Below are 15,870 nucleotides of genomic sequence, written 5' to 3' on the forward strand. Positions count from 1 at the left end.
AGATACTCTCCCCATCATCAAGATCCTTAGATTAATCATGCCTGAAAAATCGACTCTGCCCCATAAGATCATATACCCACAGGTTCTGGGGATCAGGGCATGGACATCTTTGGGGAGCTATCATTCTGCCTATGACAGTGCTTCATTTTTGTTGTTAAGTGAGTGAATGAATGAATGAACGGATGGATGGACAGATAAGACGCCTCTCTAATCCCATTTCCTGTTTCTTCCCAGCAGCTTCTCCCCTACCCAAAAAGGCCGTGCTTGCTGAGGTTGGTTGCCCTCCTGAAATACCTGACCTTTCTCCTGTTCTTTCAGTCCTGACATAGGCCACCCAGGGGTCTCATTCAGGAGCCATGGATCCTGATGGAGCCATCCTCATTTTCCTCACTTATTTCCCGTTGACCTGAACTTCTGGGTTTCTACCACATGCTTTGCCTTGAAGAACATACTCTTGGTTGGATCTTTAATTGTTTGTTCTGCTTGTGGATTTAGATGGTGGCTCTTCCTGGCGGGGCAGGGACGGTGCCTCATGCTTCCCCGTCTCCCCCATCCTGCCCTGGAGTTTAGTGCCCAGCTGGGCGCCCTGTGGATGGCTAGAAAGTAATGCCCCAGTGGCCTCACAGCTCTACCAGGAGCGACCTCCCCACAACTGAGGCCATGATGCTAGCCGATGGCATTTGTCCTATTTCCTGCAAAGACGGTTAACACAGCAGCCTGATGTTAACCTAAGTGAGTGTGGAGTGGTTAAGAGCAAAACCATTTTGACAGAATGTGTATCGCTTCACTCCAAGCAGAAACAAATGTGAAGATGCTACACTATCAGGGAAAGTATATCACATCTGGCATCTTCCCAGGATCCAAAACACAAATGGCATTAACCCTGCGGTGGCGGGGTCCTGTACCAACGTGGGGTCCTTCTCCCCATCGAGGCCTCGCCGCACCTCCCCGCTCCCACAAAAGTGCGCACACACACACTCACACACTTTTCATCCAGACTTTTCCCTGAAGAGTGTTAAATAATCTTCAAGCCTGAGATTATCTTTGCAATTAGCTGTCTTAAAATCATGGGTTGCTCAAATGTTTCCTGATGAGGAGAAAAAGATGATACTGATGATCATGGTGATGATGCCCTGATTACTTTGGGTATTAAAACAAAATTGAACCACTCGACGCGCATTATGATCTACTTATTATCAGTAGTCTTTGGAAAACAGAGTAAGCTTGCTATTTCACAGCCTTTGAAAATAATTTGCATATTCTGAAAAAAAAAAAGCATTAGTCAGAGCAGTAGACTTGGGGTCAAGGGACAGGTTCTTTCTCCTCAGCTGAGTCACTGATTTGTTGTTGACCTTGGGACTGTGCTCGTGCCTCTCTGGGCTGCAGTGACCTCAGCTGTAAAATCCGGGGGTTGAACTAGGAGATGCCTCAGTTATGGGTGAACAGAAATCTGATTACCAAGCTAAACTGGGTAAATTCTGCTTTAGTTTTCTTCCTCCAGAGCCACGCCTCCACCCTTACCATGTGACTCTTGTCTTCACGGCTTTAAGGGGGCACTGTGCATTCTGGCATCCCGCGGTTTCCCAGAAAGAAAGAGGAGGAAGGACTGTAGACAAAAAAACGTGTTGTGCTTATTGAATTTGTCCCACTCCCTTCTGTTCTAACTGGGGGAAAAAATGTTTTCCTGAAGTCCCACAAGTTTGTGCCGATTCTCATCAGATGGAGTGGGGTCACAAGGCCGTCACCTGCTAGAAGACATTGTTAACTGAGCAAATTGTGAGCATGAAAAAAAAAATCGGGGCTCAGTTAGCCGGGAAGAAGGGAGAATGGCTATGGTGTGGGCACTCAGCCGCATTGGCAACAGACAGCTTCTAAGCTTCACTCTGTCTGGCTACTCCGTGAACTGCACTTTAAAACCTATCATTACCCAGTGCAGTGTTCTCACTGCATCGGCCCCCAGTGTATACAGTGATTTGTCCTGGTTTGGATTAGCAAGTTCACCTCATTTGCATGCTGGGAGGAAGCATGCTCATGCCAGCATCTGAGGGAAGGGGGGGCGGAGGGGGGCATAGGGAGCCATCCATTCACTCAGCTGGCCTCCGCTTCCCATTCTCTTATTCCTGAGGGAAGCAGGCAAGAAGAGGCAGCCAGGTGACTGATGAGTAACAGAAAACCCCCTTCTGGCTGGTGACACACTACTTTCCTCTTCCTGGGAGTCCGGGCCAAGAGGTGAGGCAGGTAGCCATGTTTGTGAAAGCATCCTTTGCCCGTCTTGTCTGTGGTGGACATTGGTGGCTTTGTCTGACCTCTCCATGAGTCTGTAAAGATTTCCTTCGGGGACACTCTGCCTCCCTCGACGGAGGTGGGCTTGGCGGGAGCAGCGACGGGGTGGCCATCCCCAGAACGGTGCGCCAGTGCAACGGTGTGCCCGGGAGGCTGGATCTTTAGCAGAGTGATGCTGCAGGAATGGATGCCCGAAGGCAAGGCCGCCTCACCTGCCCTGCATCCTAGAGCAGCGCTGGCTCTGACTTTCCCAGAAGGAAGGATCGACGCAGCCACAGTCGGTGGTCTTGTTCTTACAACTGGCCAGACCCTGACAAATGTATCTTTTAATTGCTTTAATTCACTCTACAGGTATTCGCAAAAAGCAAGGAGTCTGTGATACTTTAAGACAAACCCTCAGGCCAGAGCGCTCGGCCTGAATGCCTCCAATCTGTCATATGACCTTGGACTCACCTCTTCTGCTCTCTGAGCCTCAGTTTCCTCACTGGTAAAATGCTGGGCTTCACCAGAACTGTAGCTTCAAAATATTATCTGAAGTGCTTCAGGATTTCTCCCCAGAAGACCCTCAGGGGTCTACGTGGGGAGCTCAGGAGCGACCTATTATAATGGGCTGTGGGGTCCCGACCCCACTTCAATTAGAATAGCTCAGCTTTCATTCAATTTATGTACGGAGCATGAGATTTTTTTTTTAATTGCTCCTTAGCTAAAAATAAACATTTGGAAAATGCTGGACAATATGATCTCTAAAGGGCCCTTCCAGCTCTGATATTCTGTGGTTCTAAGCAGGTGGAATATTTGGTAACATCTTTTCAGTCCTCAGCATAATTGGGAGCGCAGGAAAGCCTGCCAAAACGTAATCTATATCTAAATAAAATCTTGTGTGTGCAAAACAATGACCATGAAGGACACTCAGGGAAGAGCAGGCTGTGTGCAGAGCTAGAGGCAGACAAAGCACAGATCCCTGTTTTGCGACTCTGGCAACGCCAGGGGCATGGCGGGTGGACCCGGGTGGGGAAGCCCACCAGGGCTTTCTCTAGGCTGTGCTATTGTAAAGCAAAAAATGCAAACTCATAGGCAAACTAAATCTGGGCCCTGTGTTTCACGGGGCATGTTCAATGTTTTAAAGACATTCAATTAGTTATCACTATTCATAAATTGGAAAAGGCATTTAAAAATTCTGTTCCTTGGCTTCTTTTGAAAAACCAGAAGCTCTGACAACATCAGCCTGGCATTCTAATAGAACAGCAATCAGCCAGTGCCAGACAGCAACGGCCCCTTTCGACTGGTAAGTCTGCCTCACTTTGCCCCGTGCCCAGCTGCTCCTGCCCGGGCTCCTGACCCTGAGGCCAGGTGCGGCGACCAGGTAGGCCTGAGCTTGCAATGCTTTTCTGTCTTTCCTGTTGCAGAGTGATGGCAAAGGAAACATAAAATGCTTCTGATAGCCCCATCCTTATCCGATGTGGAGAGACAAAAGATAGATGGAGAAAGGCATGCTTTTCTAGCGAAACAGGGCGGAGATGGTGTTTCTTTATGACAATGGCTTTCCAATAGGGGTAATTTTGCACCTCCCCTCCATCCTCACATCCCAGCCCCCTCCCCCCCGCCCCGGGGAGATTTGGCAGTGTCTAGAGAGAGACTTTTTTGGTCACAATTAGAAAAATGCTGCTGGGACCTAGTGGGCAGAGGTCAGAGATGCTACTAAATATCCTACAATGCACAGGGCAGCCCCTACAACAAAAACGTATCCAACCCCATGTGCTGACAGCACCTTCTGTGATGGAAATCCTGTTGGTTTCCCGTATCCCAGCCCCTTTACTCTTTTATGTCACCTGCCCTGGGCCCTAGTGATCCAGGCCTAGCATGGATGATTAAGGGGCCAGAAGAGGAAAATTAATTTCTCTCCTGGTGGGGCAAGGGGGAAAATACTGATAAAAATTCTGACATCGACGTGGCCTCCCTGCTCTCATCCTCTCCACGTTTGCACGTACGACCCTCATAAGCCGACGCTCAGAGAAGGCCCCCCGACTGCTGAGACCCAGGGTCACCCAGTCCCCTCCTTTCGGGCCTCACAGCCTGCAAATGACAGGGCAAGGCCCAAGGCAGAGATGTGGCAGCCTGTTCTGGGCCCCGCTCCCTGCTCTCGCTTTGATCTTAGGAGCCAACTCACAGCCCTGCCCCCCTGTTCCCAGTATGTGCTCTCAGCCCGAGTCCGAGGGTGCAGCCAGCAGAGATCCCAGACCGACTGCCGGTTGCCTGTGCTTCCCCTGCAGGAACAGGCCTGCCTGAAAGGGCAACAAACTGCTGTCCCCAAGCAGACGGGGACTGAAAGACACCAAGGGCCTGGGGAAGCAAGAAGCAAAGTCAGGCAGGTAATTTAAGTTGAATCCAAGAGACAGGCACAGTCCCTGCAGGTGTCTCAGCTGAAGAGGGTCAACATCCCAGCCTAGGGCAGAGCACTTCAGCAGCAGAGAGTCAAGGGGGACTCCAAAAATCAGAGGCGGAAATACTTCATTACTTGTTCCTATCCCATCCATCCGTCCGTCCATCCCTCCCTTTGCCCTTTCAGCACGTATTTACAGAGCGAGATTCAGGCCTTGAGCAAGTTCTGCAGCCCCCACCCTCATGGAAGCAAAATCAGGCTCTGGGATTTGCAGCTGCTTGATCTTAAGCCACTTACTTCCCACTCTGAGTTTCCTGATCAATAAAAGGGGGGGGGCGGGGTTTCCATCTTGCAGAAGGTAATGTGAAGATTAAAAAAGATTGCCTTAGCACAGATTGCCTGACTCAGACTCTCCAAGTCTCCCTGATTCCATCTCTCTTCCCACCGGCACCACTCAGCTCATACAGGACGCCTGCAGCTCGCCCAGGCGGGGGCAGCTTCTGGGGCCACCTTCCGGCTCAGGTCGTGTCACAAAAGACCCCGCTCTTCCATAGAACCAATTCTCCCCATGAGGTTGGAGGGTCTTTTGTAGATCACACATCACATAAGAAGCGGGATGCAGGACAGTCCACCCATCAGCAGGAAGCATGAGTGTGATGTAGAAGCACATGAGCTCCCCCAGCAGTCCTACCTTCTTCCTCCTTATAAATTCCAATTGGAAATCTTAGCCCCTCGGGGCACCAAGCAGAAGCAGCTCCACAGCTGGCTGGGGGTGGGGGTTGGGGGTGGGGGTTGGGGGTAGGGGGTGGGGGTTGGGGGTGGGGTTGGGGGTGGGGGTAGGGGTTGGGGGTTGGGGGTAGGGGGTAGGGGGTGGGGGTGGGGGTAGGGGGTGGGGGTTGGGGGGTGGGGGGTTGGGGGTAGGGGGTAGGGGGTGGGGGTTGGGGGTTGGGGGTAGGGGGTAGGGGGTGGGGGTGAGCGTGAGCACCCTCTCTCATCAGACACTCATTAAGGACCCGGGGGGTGCATACAGTGATAAACTGTTATCTCAAGTTCCCACCGCCGGAAACCCTGGGACCCTCTAACAGATGGTTTTCAAGAAGGAGCTTGGCTGGCGCAGATGTGTCTGTCTGGATGCATGTGCCTACTCACCAAGCTTGTACCACATATCTCGAATGGAGAAGCCAATTAGCCGTCTCATGTCTCCGTACCTAGGAGGGGCGGAAAAAAGTCTGCTTCAGGCACCATCTCAGAGACTCCCATGACACCTCCCCCCCCAGGAGATCCAAATATGCAACCTACTTATTCAGGATTTTGTTGTATTTGGCGTGTGAGAACTGCTCCAGCTGCAGAGAATCCTGAGTGATAAAAGCCACCGCCAGATGAAAATAGTTATTCCACAGCTGTAAATGAAAGAGAAGAGAGCAGTCACGGAGCGGGTCTGAAGTGGGAAGGCATATTCAATGCTGGGTAATGTGAATAATTTATAAAGATGGCAGGAGACAGGAGCAGAACCAGTTTAATTCTGTGCACTGCAATTTTCTAACTGGCCCTGACTCTGAAATTAACATCCCGGCCAACCCGAGGACAATGGATGGATTTGCCTGGGCGCTGACCAAGGCCCCTCTCTGACAACAGGATCCGGGCAAGGAGAAGGATTTTAGGGCCGCTTTTTGTTTTGCTTTGCTTTGCTTTGCTTTGCTTCATTTCGTTTTGTGAGAGGCCTCTAACTCGCCCCAGCTGGGTGTTCCGCGAGCTGATTCCTCTGCCTTTGCATTAGATGGTGCGGAGGGACAAGTACCGCAGGGGCTCTGGGCCTCTCTGGAAGTCCTCCCGAAATTAACCCTGGCAGCTCGTAGGTCCAGCCAGAAAAACCGTGCTGTCTTAGAATAGTTTGTCTTCTCCTTACCCTTAGTTCAAGGCTCTCACAATGTGGCCCCAGGCCAGAAGCATCACCTGGAAACTTGTTAGAAATGCAAATTCCCTGGCCCCACCCGAGACCCGCTGAGTCAGACCCCCGACAGCTGTGTGTTTCCAAGCATTCTGGGTGATTTTGATGCTCCTTTGAGGACAGGGACCATGGAGGACCCAGCTTAGATACAGGCTTGTCCTAATTCCAACATTCACATGGTCTGCGGGTGTGAAATGCAAGGACTCACACTAGAAGCCAGTCCTCTGGCTCGTGATGAAGCAGGTACCAGAGGGTCAGCGCAGGGCAAGTGCTCCAAGGGATCAGCCGCAGTGACAGCGGCACCGACGACGCAGGCTACAGAACCGGAGAGGCAGAGACCTGCACCAAAGCATTGCTGAGCCTCAGGAGCCCACCTGCAAGAGGGGCACCCTCTGAGCCCGCCACAGAGGGCTGCTGGAGAGACGCCACGAGATGATGTGTGTAAAGGGCGTGAATCTCAGTAAGAGCTGAATAGCACATTTTTTAGCCTTATTGTTCTTTTCATTGGTCTAGTGATTCCTTTCGTACCAAAGTAAGTAGTACAACCTAGCTCCTGGGGTACTCAAGGGCAATTCCTATAAGATGCCAAGGCCTTGCACGGAGCAGGTGGAGGACCGCTTGGCTGGGCAAAGCCCACCCACTCTCAGCCCCCTGTCAGCGCTGCATAGCAGGAGAGGAAAACTGACTGGAGAAATCAGCCGCCATTAAGAACTTCATCCTTAATTCAAAGATGTTCATCGGAGGTTTCAGATGCCAAGACTAAGTAAAAGGCAGCTCCACCCTTGATAACAACAACATTGCTGCCCAGGGTATTGCTTTCAAAGGGAAAACGTGTTCCAGTTTACGAAAGAAACAAAACAAACATTTCATTTTCACCAGCGGCCAGGCACTTCCCGTGCCTCCCCGCTTCCGGCTGTCAACACTGGGTAGGTATTATTAGTCCCATTTTTACAGGTGAGGAGACCGACTTGAACCCTGGTCTTCTGGCTGACACCCAGGGCTCTTTCCACACATCACAGTTGGTCTTTGGCTGAGGACGCACTGACGCCTATTTATTGAACGTCTACCTGCCAGGTGCTGCCCTCACGTGAGGCCAGGGCAGGGGTTAGGGAGCCTCAGTCCCTCCCCCGTGCTGCCCACACTCAGCGGAGGGAACAGACCTTTCCTCAAATGCTTATCTCCTAGAGCCCAAAAGACCGAGCCACTCCCGGGATACAGTGAGGTGCCCTCCTGGCTTGTGGCCCCTGTTAAAGTCAGCTCTCCACACAGAGACCAGAGGACCTTTTAAACCAAGCTGGGTCCTATTACTCCCTTCCTCAAAGGCCTGCAAAGCCTTCCCCATGACCCTTAGAAGCAGAACCCAAGCCCTGCGTTTCCACAGTAACCACGCTTATCCAAACACACAGCGAGGGGCGGGGCAGGCCTCCAGGCCAACAGACTCTCCTCCCCGCGCCCCCGGGACACTCAGGGGTTGAAGACATGCTGACCTGGCCTGCGAAGCCCAGGCTTTACACTCCTTCCCGTTTAGGACCAGGATATGAATAAAAGGCCAGGAACAGGGGAAGCCTGGTCACAGGACATGGGAAGGATCATTTTTAAGGTGAGAAATGTATGATTTTAGGGAATTTCATCACAACAGTCAGGATACGATAGGAAATAGGTATAGGAGAAAGGGCGTTGAATTGCTATTGTTTTTGAGAGTAATTTCAGACATGCCCTCCCACCCCACAACGTACCTGGCAACGCACAGACATGTCAGATCAAATCGAGCCTCTGGCTCTCCTCTCTTCTACCTGACTTAGTCCTTCAAACATATTTTCTCTGTCACCCCATTCCTAATTTTCTTTTTTTTAAATTGAAGTATGATTCACTTACCATAACATTCTCTTTTTAAAGTGCATAATTTAGTGGTTTTCAGTATATTCACAATATAGTACAACTACCACCATCATCTAATTTTAGAGCATTTTCATCACCCCAAAAGATACCTTCTGCCCATCCGTGGTCTCTCCCCATTCCTCCCTCCCCCGCAGGCCCTGCCAACCACACATCTACTTTGTCTCTGCCTGGTCCGCTGTTTCGTCGAGGTGGCATCGTAAAATACATGACCTTTCAATCAGCCGAGTGTTTTCAAGGTTCACCCACGGGCTCCCGTGTATCGCTACTTCATCTCTTTTTATTGCTGAGTATTCTCCTGTCACAGGGCTGCACCACATTTTTATTTATCTGTCCATCCAGTGATGGACATTTGGGTTGTTCCCACCTTTTGGCTATTGTGAATAATGCTGCTGTGAACATCTATGTGTAACTTCTTGTGTAGACGTACGTGTTCCGTTCTCCTGGGTACAATGTGTACTTAGGAGTAGATCTGATTTTCTTCCGGTCTTCCTCCTTGAAGATCTTCGTGGCCCGTGAGACCGTAGATCCAGGGCCCCCTTTTCTTAGTGGATAGGAACTGGTGCCCCCCAGGGCCTCCCCCCTAGGGCCTCCCTCCCAGCCCCTGCCACAGGCTCTGTGGGGCCGACTCTGGAACGGAGGGAAGGCTGTCATGGCCAGCGGCTCCGTGCGGTGTCTGAGAGGTGAGCAGCGGCCACGGCGAGACACCACTGGGCGCTCACATGCCTCCTCAGCCCTGACCCTTCCTTGACTTTGCTCTCGAAGAAAAGAATCAAATGCACAGACCTGGCCTTTGAGGCCTCGTTCATTTTCCAGTCCTTTCGCCCTCAACCAACTGCCGTTCTGGAGGGCTGGTCTGCTCAGGCTCTGCAGACACACCACGGGCATCTTGGCCTCCTTGGCTTTGCTTGCTGTGGTTCTCATGCCCACAGCATCTAAGTCTTATTCTTTCATCAGAGTCCTGCCCTAGGTGAATTGCCTTCACAAGGCCTTCCCAGCTGTAGGGCAGCTGGGGTCCACAGTTCCGCACCTGGCCTCGGGCTCCAGTCACGTGCTGTGACGGTATCACCCAGTGGTTAAAAGCACAAACATCAGGGTCCCACAGACAAGGGTGTGGGTAGCAGTTCTAGCTCTTATTGGCTGGGCTGTCTTTGTTGTACTTGACCTTTCTGAGCCACATTTTCCTTACCTATAAAATGGGAAAAATAATGGTAACTACCATAAAGGATGGCTATACATGCTGGATGAAATAATGTGAGCATGATGGCATCCAGCATAGGCTCGGCGCCTGGCAGACACTCGGCACAGGAATGGCGGTGTTGGCTGGCAGTGGCGCTGGCCGAAGAGTATTTATTTGGGTGTCCCGTCTCTTCCAATGGTAAGTTCCACTGGTAAGGACCAAGGGTCCCGCCTTCCATTTATTTGTATCCTGAACACCGTATTCAGCACAATAGCTGGAGTACAGCTGGGTTCCAGAAAATGTGTTACTTCTTGATCACTGTATTGTTAGAGAAATTCTCCAGTTCTTTCAAAAGGTCTCAGGTTTTTCTTTCCTCCCTGCCCCAAGCTGCCTGGTGGCGGTTCTGCTAATACACGGCTCAGCTGGCTCAGAGCAGCCAGAGGGGGTTTTGCAAACCACAGGGCTCCCTTTCCCCGAGGAGGGGCGGTGAGGTGATTTTTGATTAGGAATTTAATATTTTGAAATCATAGAACAATAGACAGTTACAGCTGGAATACATTTAAGGGTTATCTGATGAAATGCCCTTATTTCACTGATGTAAACAGTGAAATCGAGCCAGCCAAAATCATACTACTATTAGGTGTAACCATAATTAAGTTATCTTTAATTAACTCAAAAAATTATAAAGTAATACACTCATAGTAAAAAAAATTAAGTGATAGAAAAGATTAAATAATAAAAAGTTATTTCTATCCTACTTGCATGGACCCTCATCTAATTTCCCAGAAGAAAATCTTAACAATTTTCTGGATAGCCTCTCAAAAATTTATATATAAACCAATATATGTATAGACGTCTTTTAAATAGTCTGCTGCACTTTCCTATTTTCTCACAAATCTGTCTTGCAGATGTGTCCACATTAGCATACGGACCTGCTTCGTTCTCTTTTATTGCCGCATGGTGTTCTCTTATAAGGGCGCACTTTCATTTTAACCAATTCCGTAATTTGCAGGCGTTTAGCTTGACTCCACCGTTTTTTTTCTTAGCATCAGCACTGTAACCGACATCCTTGTTCATACATCTTTATGCAGGAGCGGCGATAATGTAGTATCCATTGCTAGAACGGCATGGTGTAGGCACAGGGTCTATGCAGATTTTTTGTTGTTGTTGCTTTTATTGTTTGTTTTCATAGATACTCTCAGGTTGCCTGCCAGGATTCCAATCCAATTTCCAGCTCCGTTGTCATGGACTAGTTACCCTGCACCTCAGAGTTTTAGTTTCCTCACCTGGAAAATGAGGCTAATGGAATCTAAAGGAGGTCATTGCAAGGACTGAATGAGGAAGTCCCTGCCTGGTAAATTCCTCCTCAGGCTTGTGCTCTCAGTCCAAACATCACGTCTGGGAAGACTGCACAGCTCTCCCAGACTGAAGGAGATCCACCCGTTACCCACCCATATTGCATCGTTTGCAGGATTTATGATGGATTTTAAGTGCAACTAATGATCTCCTGTCTTCTCCTCTGGATGTAAGCATCATGCAGGCAAGAACCTCGTCTTTTTATTCCCTCTTCTACATCCAACGTCCAGGGTTGGGTCTAACCCAGCGTGTGCTCAGGAAATATTTGCTGAATGAGTTCACTAATGAGCTACCCCCCAACCCCTGCTCCCACACTCTGCAGGTGTTGTTGGTAAATCCTTCAGAGAAACTCTGAGATTTGTCTTATTATCCCTGCCCCAACACACTTTAGAGATCAGGAAACTGAGGCCATGAGAGGTTGAATAACTTGCCCAGGGTCACAGAGCTACAGAATGGTGAAGCTGGTATTTGAGTCCAGGTTCATTCCACTCCAGAATTTGTATTCTTTTACCACTATGCTCCGCTAAAATCACTTTTCTTCTCCTTTCTCAGTTTCCTTTGGCCTTTGTTGATGGTTAAGGTTTCTGCTGGTTCCTCTGACGTTCTACAGCCTTAACAGCAGAGAGATCAAGAATTTTTGATCCTACAAGATTCTTCATAATGGTCTTGAATTGCTTACCCCAAATTCCAACTGGGGAAAAAGTGCTCAGCATCTGGTGCTGCTGAAACGCAATCAGTGTGTCCTCCCCTGAGCTACAAGGGCACAGCTGTCATTACCGTTCTGGGGACATGGTTGATTCCGGGAATGGAAGTTTCCAGATGTGGACTCAGGTTAGGGACATCGGGCTAGAGGTTCTCTAGGCCTCAAGCTGAAGCCGGCAGGGCCGAAGAAGCCATGCCCGGCATGACCATCTCTCCGCCCTGTGGAGCTGTCCCACTGGGGGCCTCTTGGCAGGTGGCTCTGTGAACTTCTTCAGGGCTTTGGAGAGTGCTCCTCTCAGTGTGCTCCTTCTTGCACCTTTTATTTCATTTTGTTATTTTATTTTTACCATCCCTGGTTATATTTCCTGTGATAAGACAAAGCCTGCCCCTCGTTCCTCCTCTAATGGCTGGGAATACCCTGGAAACTTCATTTCACAGGCTTCTCCATACAGGTTCAAAAGTGATCCTGTCCTGCCTGGGCAGCTCAGTTGGTTTGAGCATCGTCCTGATACACCAAGGTTGTGGGTTTGATCCCCGGTCAGGGCACATACAAGACTCAACCAATGAATGCATAAATAAGTGGAACAATAAATTGATGTTTCTCTCTCTCTCTCTCCCCCCCTCTTCCTCTCTTTCTCTAAAGTCAATAAATAAAACTTTTTAAAAATAAATATTATTTTTAAAAAAATATCCCAAGGTGCTCTGGTGCCCAGAAGCTAATCCAGAAATGCCTCCAGGCCAAGGCTGGAATTACCAAATGCAGAGCCAATTAGAGCCTTCCAAGGAGAGAGACTGATCTTGGTAGCAATCAGACAGCTGCCTGAGGCAGAAACAATTTTCCTGGAGCCAAAGAGCACATCCAAGGCGTACCCACTGATTCCTGGGCCAGTCAGAGTTTCCGACACGGAAAGTCTAATCCTGCAGTTGTCACACAGCTCTCTATCCCAGGCCCAGCAAGAGCTAATAAGGACAGGCCGTGTTCCGTGTTTCTGGAGCTACATAGAGCCATCTCATAGGTTCAAGAGGCACCGTGTTTCTCAGAGACAGAACAGGAGAGTGGAAAGGAGCCTGGGCTTTGCAGAAAGGCCTGAATCCCAGCCACTCCACTGAGTTCTTAGAGGACCTATTACAGTAATACATATTGATTAATAAAATATTAATAAATATTAACAAATTAATATTAAGAAAAATCAACCACTTTTCTGAAGCTCAGTTTATTCATCCATAAAATGGGTATATCCCAACCTACCAGGGTTAAATGAGCACCAAAATGTCCTAAGCAGATGCCTAATAAGGGAGAGTCACCTCCTTCAAAAGCTTGGCTGCTGGAAGATGGATTTATAGCTTACTATCGGGATTCCACAATCCTTGAGGGCAAGGCTTCTGAACTCCTCAAAGCCTATTTCCATAGCCTGGCCCCATGAAAACTACTCTTAAACAAAAGTCCTTCCAGAGCTGAATTCGACATCCCCACTTGGCCTTCCCTGGCCACGCATATGGATGGGAATGCCAGGGCCCAGCATCCTGAACAGGGCCTGGAAATGCAAATGATTTTAGCCCCAAGCAGAAAACATCATTTTTGTAATTCTCGGGCCTCATCACCTACAGAGTGGCACCACGGAGCTTCTTGCTGTTTGCCCTTTGAATCGTACAGCCACAGTTCTGGAAAAGACACCTGGGATAATCTCATTGCCCCGGTCCCTCCTTTGGACAGTGGCTGCCAAGGCCAGCAGTGCTTAGTGATGGATGCAGCTCCTGCCGATATTAAATGCATAATTAATGAACCCGTAAGAAGAAACAAGGCGTGTTCCAGGCAGGGTACAGAGAACAAATCCATTCTCTCCCGGGGTGAGGAGAACGCAGGCTGAGGACAGCAAAGATAAGGCTGAAAAAATGATCCTCTTCTTGAGTACTTTTCAATAAATATCTATGGAAGTCTCATTAGAAAAAGAGACATTTCATTTTGTAATGCTGGCCGCTTTCCCGTCTTACAAAATCTTGTGGGTGTGACAGCTCTAGGCAATGTTGCGGTGACCAGAGGGGTGCCTCTCTATGCTCCTGTTTACCGAGAACTGACATATGAGTTCCCAGGCCTGGCACATTTAGGACCATCATCATTATTGCCATGAAAATGACACCAATTAGAATAATTATAATGAGCTACCACATTCCTGGCACTGTCCTAGGAGCTTTCCATGATAATTCACTTACTCCTCCCAACAGCCCAAAGAGGGAGCTGCTATGTCATCATTTGATGTGGAGGCAACTGAACCACAGGGAGGTCAAGTAATTTGCCTGAAGTCACGCGGCTCATAAGCACAAATAATCCATGTGTGTAACCCCCACTTCTCTGGGCATCTCTCAGATGCAGCTTTTCTTTCAGGAAAATGGGATAAAACCTAAAAGAATGGCCTGAAGGAAAGCTGAGCTTCCCCGGTACCATGGGGAAGAGCCAGAGTCAGGAAAGCAGGTCTGAGGCTGTAACTGCTGAAGCGCAGATAGAAGGAGGCGGACAAACCAGCCAGCGGTTGTTGGCTCTTAGGTGTGCGGCTCTGAGCCACCCCTCCCAAAGAGCAATGACCTTATCACCTTCCCCAAGCACACCACACCCGGAGCCTGCAGGAGGCTGGGCCACAGGGAAGGGGACCGAACACTTCTCCCATTCACACAGCGAAGTGGCATGTTTTGTTCCCATGTCACAGGTTTATAATGGCCACCCAGGCCCTGCCAGGCAGTCAAGCTAATGCAGTAAGGAAGCTCCATGTCTAGCGTGTGACCTGCTGGCTTTGTGTCACACTGTTGTGGGTTAGTCCCAACTCTGCAAGGGGCATGCTGTGTGACTTCAGACTATCTGCTCATCACCTCGGAGTCTCAGCTGCCACATCCACCTGGCAGAAAACAATATGAGCAGGGCAGTGTAAGGACTAAGAAGATAATGCCCATCAATGCTTCCCAAGGGATCCCGTGGGATGTGCAGGTTCAGCCCATCGGGAAATGACAGCGACTCTTATCCCCATTATAGTTTGGTTGCCTGATTTGAATGCAAGGTAGTGGGAGAAAATCTTATTCTAATATAATGTTTATTACACACTTATAGGCTCGTGCTATCCAGCAGAGCAGACCTCAGAGCCCTCAGGCCAGGAGTGACCTCCCCAGCGAGACCCACTGTGTGCCAGGCACGGAGCGGAGTGCCTGGGAGGCAAAGCCTCTGCACTCACGCGGCTTACTCTCCCCGGAGAGAAGCGAGAACACGTGTGCGTGGACAGTGAGAGAGATCACACTCCGTGCTCTGGAGAGGCTGCAGCAGGCTACGCGGTGATGCGTAATGACCCGGGGGCTGGCGGGGGTGCTCTGAGGGGAGCCGGGCAGTGGAGGCCGCTTTGGGGGAGAAGTATTTGAGAGGAAACTGGTGGACTTACAAGGGAACATCCCCAGCAGGCACCTCAGCACGTTCCAATTCTGGACAAGCCCTGTGAAGGGGCAGTGGGGGGCGTTAGGGGCATTTACCGATGGGTGAGCCGAGGCATGGACAGAGCCTAGGCCTGCCTGAAGGGCTCGGCTGGCCAGAGGCCAAAGCCCAGATAGGGACTGGACACCCCAGATGAGTGGGCAGAGAATGCCATCGCCCCAGGTCACCAGCTGCTCCCTGAGCAGGCACAGCAAGAGACGCTGAGGACCAGGGACTGCCCCAGATGGGGATCCCCTTTTCGGGGCTTTCTCTCCCAGCTCCAGCCAGGGGCGGCAAACTGGACTTTTCCACAAGGCTTTAAAGAGTTGGTGCTTCTTGCCTGGGTTTTGAGCAGACATCGTTGTGTTTGTTCGGGGGACATGCTTGAAGGCCTCGTATCTTACTGGTTACCTCAGGTCTGGTCTGAGCACTGACAGTGACTTCCGCAGGAATCAGGAAGTCACAGAGATATACTTAGAGCTTTATTTTGCAGTGTCTCTGAGTGGCTGCTTTAATAGGCTCCAGTGAATAAAAAAGTAAGAAAATGTGTAAAAGGTGGTACCCACTCTGACAATGAATGGGTGCAAGTCTCCTCTTTAGCACAAGATTCAGTAAATTGTCACATTTGCATACGCTGCTCATTTAATGACTATTTAATCAATGGCCTGATTCCAAAC

At 49.8% G+C, this 15,870-nt stretch overlaps 1 protein-coding gene across 1 annotated transcript in view; it reads right to left on the minus strand.

The window, feature by feature from the left end:
• The window catches only part of DOCK2 (dedicator of cytokinesis 2), a 358,186-nt gene that overhangs the window by 52,630 nt on the left and 289,686 nt on the right, over window positions 1-15,870 (minus strand). Inside the window, exons 31-32 of the mRNA XM_054568066.1 lie at window positions 5,963-6,063; window positions 5,813-5,871 (exon numbers count right to left, since the gene is read on the minus strand). Of these exons, the coding sequence (XP_054424041.1) occupies window positions 5,813-5,871; window positions 5,963-6,063 (160 nt within the window). The remainder of the gene's footprint in view (window positions 1-5,812; window positions 5,872-5,962; window positions 6,064-15,870) is intronic.

Source organism: Pteronotus mesoamericanus, unplaced genomic scaffold (genome assembly GCF_021234165.1).
Source record: "Pteronotus mesoamericanus isolate MK-2021 breed Mesoamerican mustached bat unplaced genomic scaffold, CSHL_Meso_final contig_2, whole genome shotgun sequence".
Lineage (NCBI taxonomy): Eukaryota > Metazoa > Chordata > Mammalia > Chiroptera > Mormoopidae > Pteronotus > Pteronotus mesoamericanus.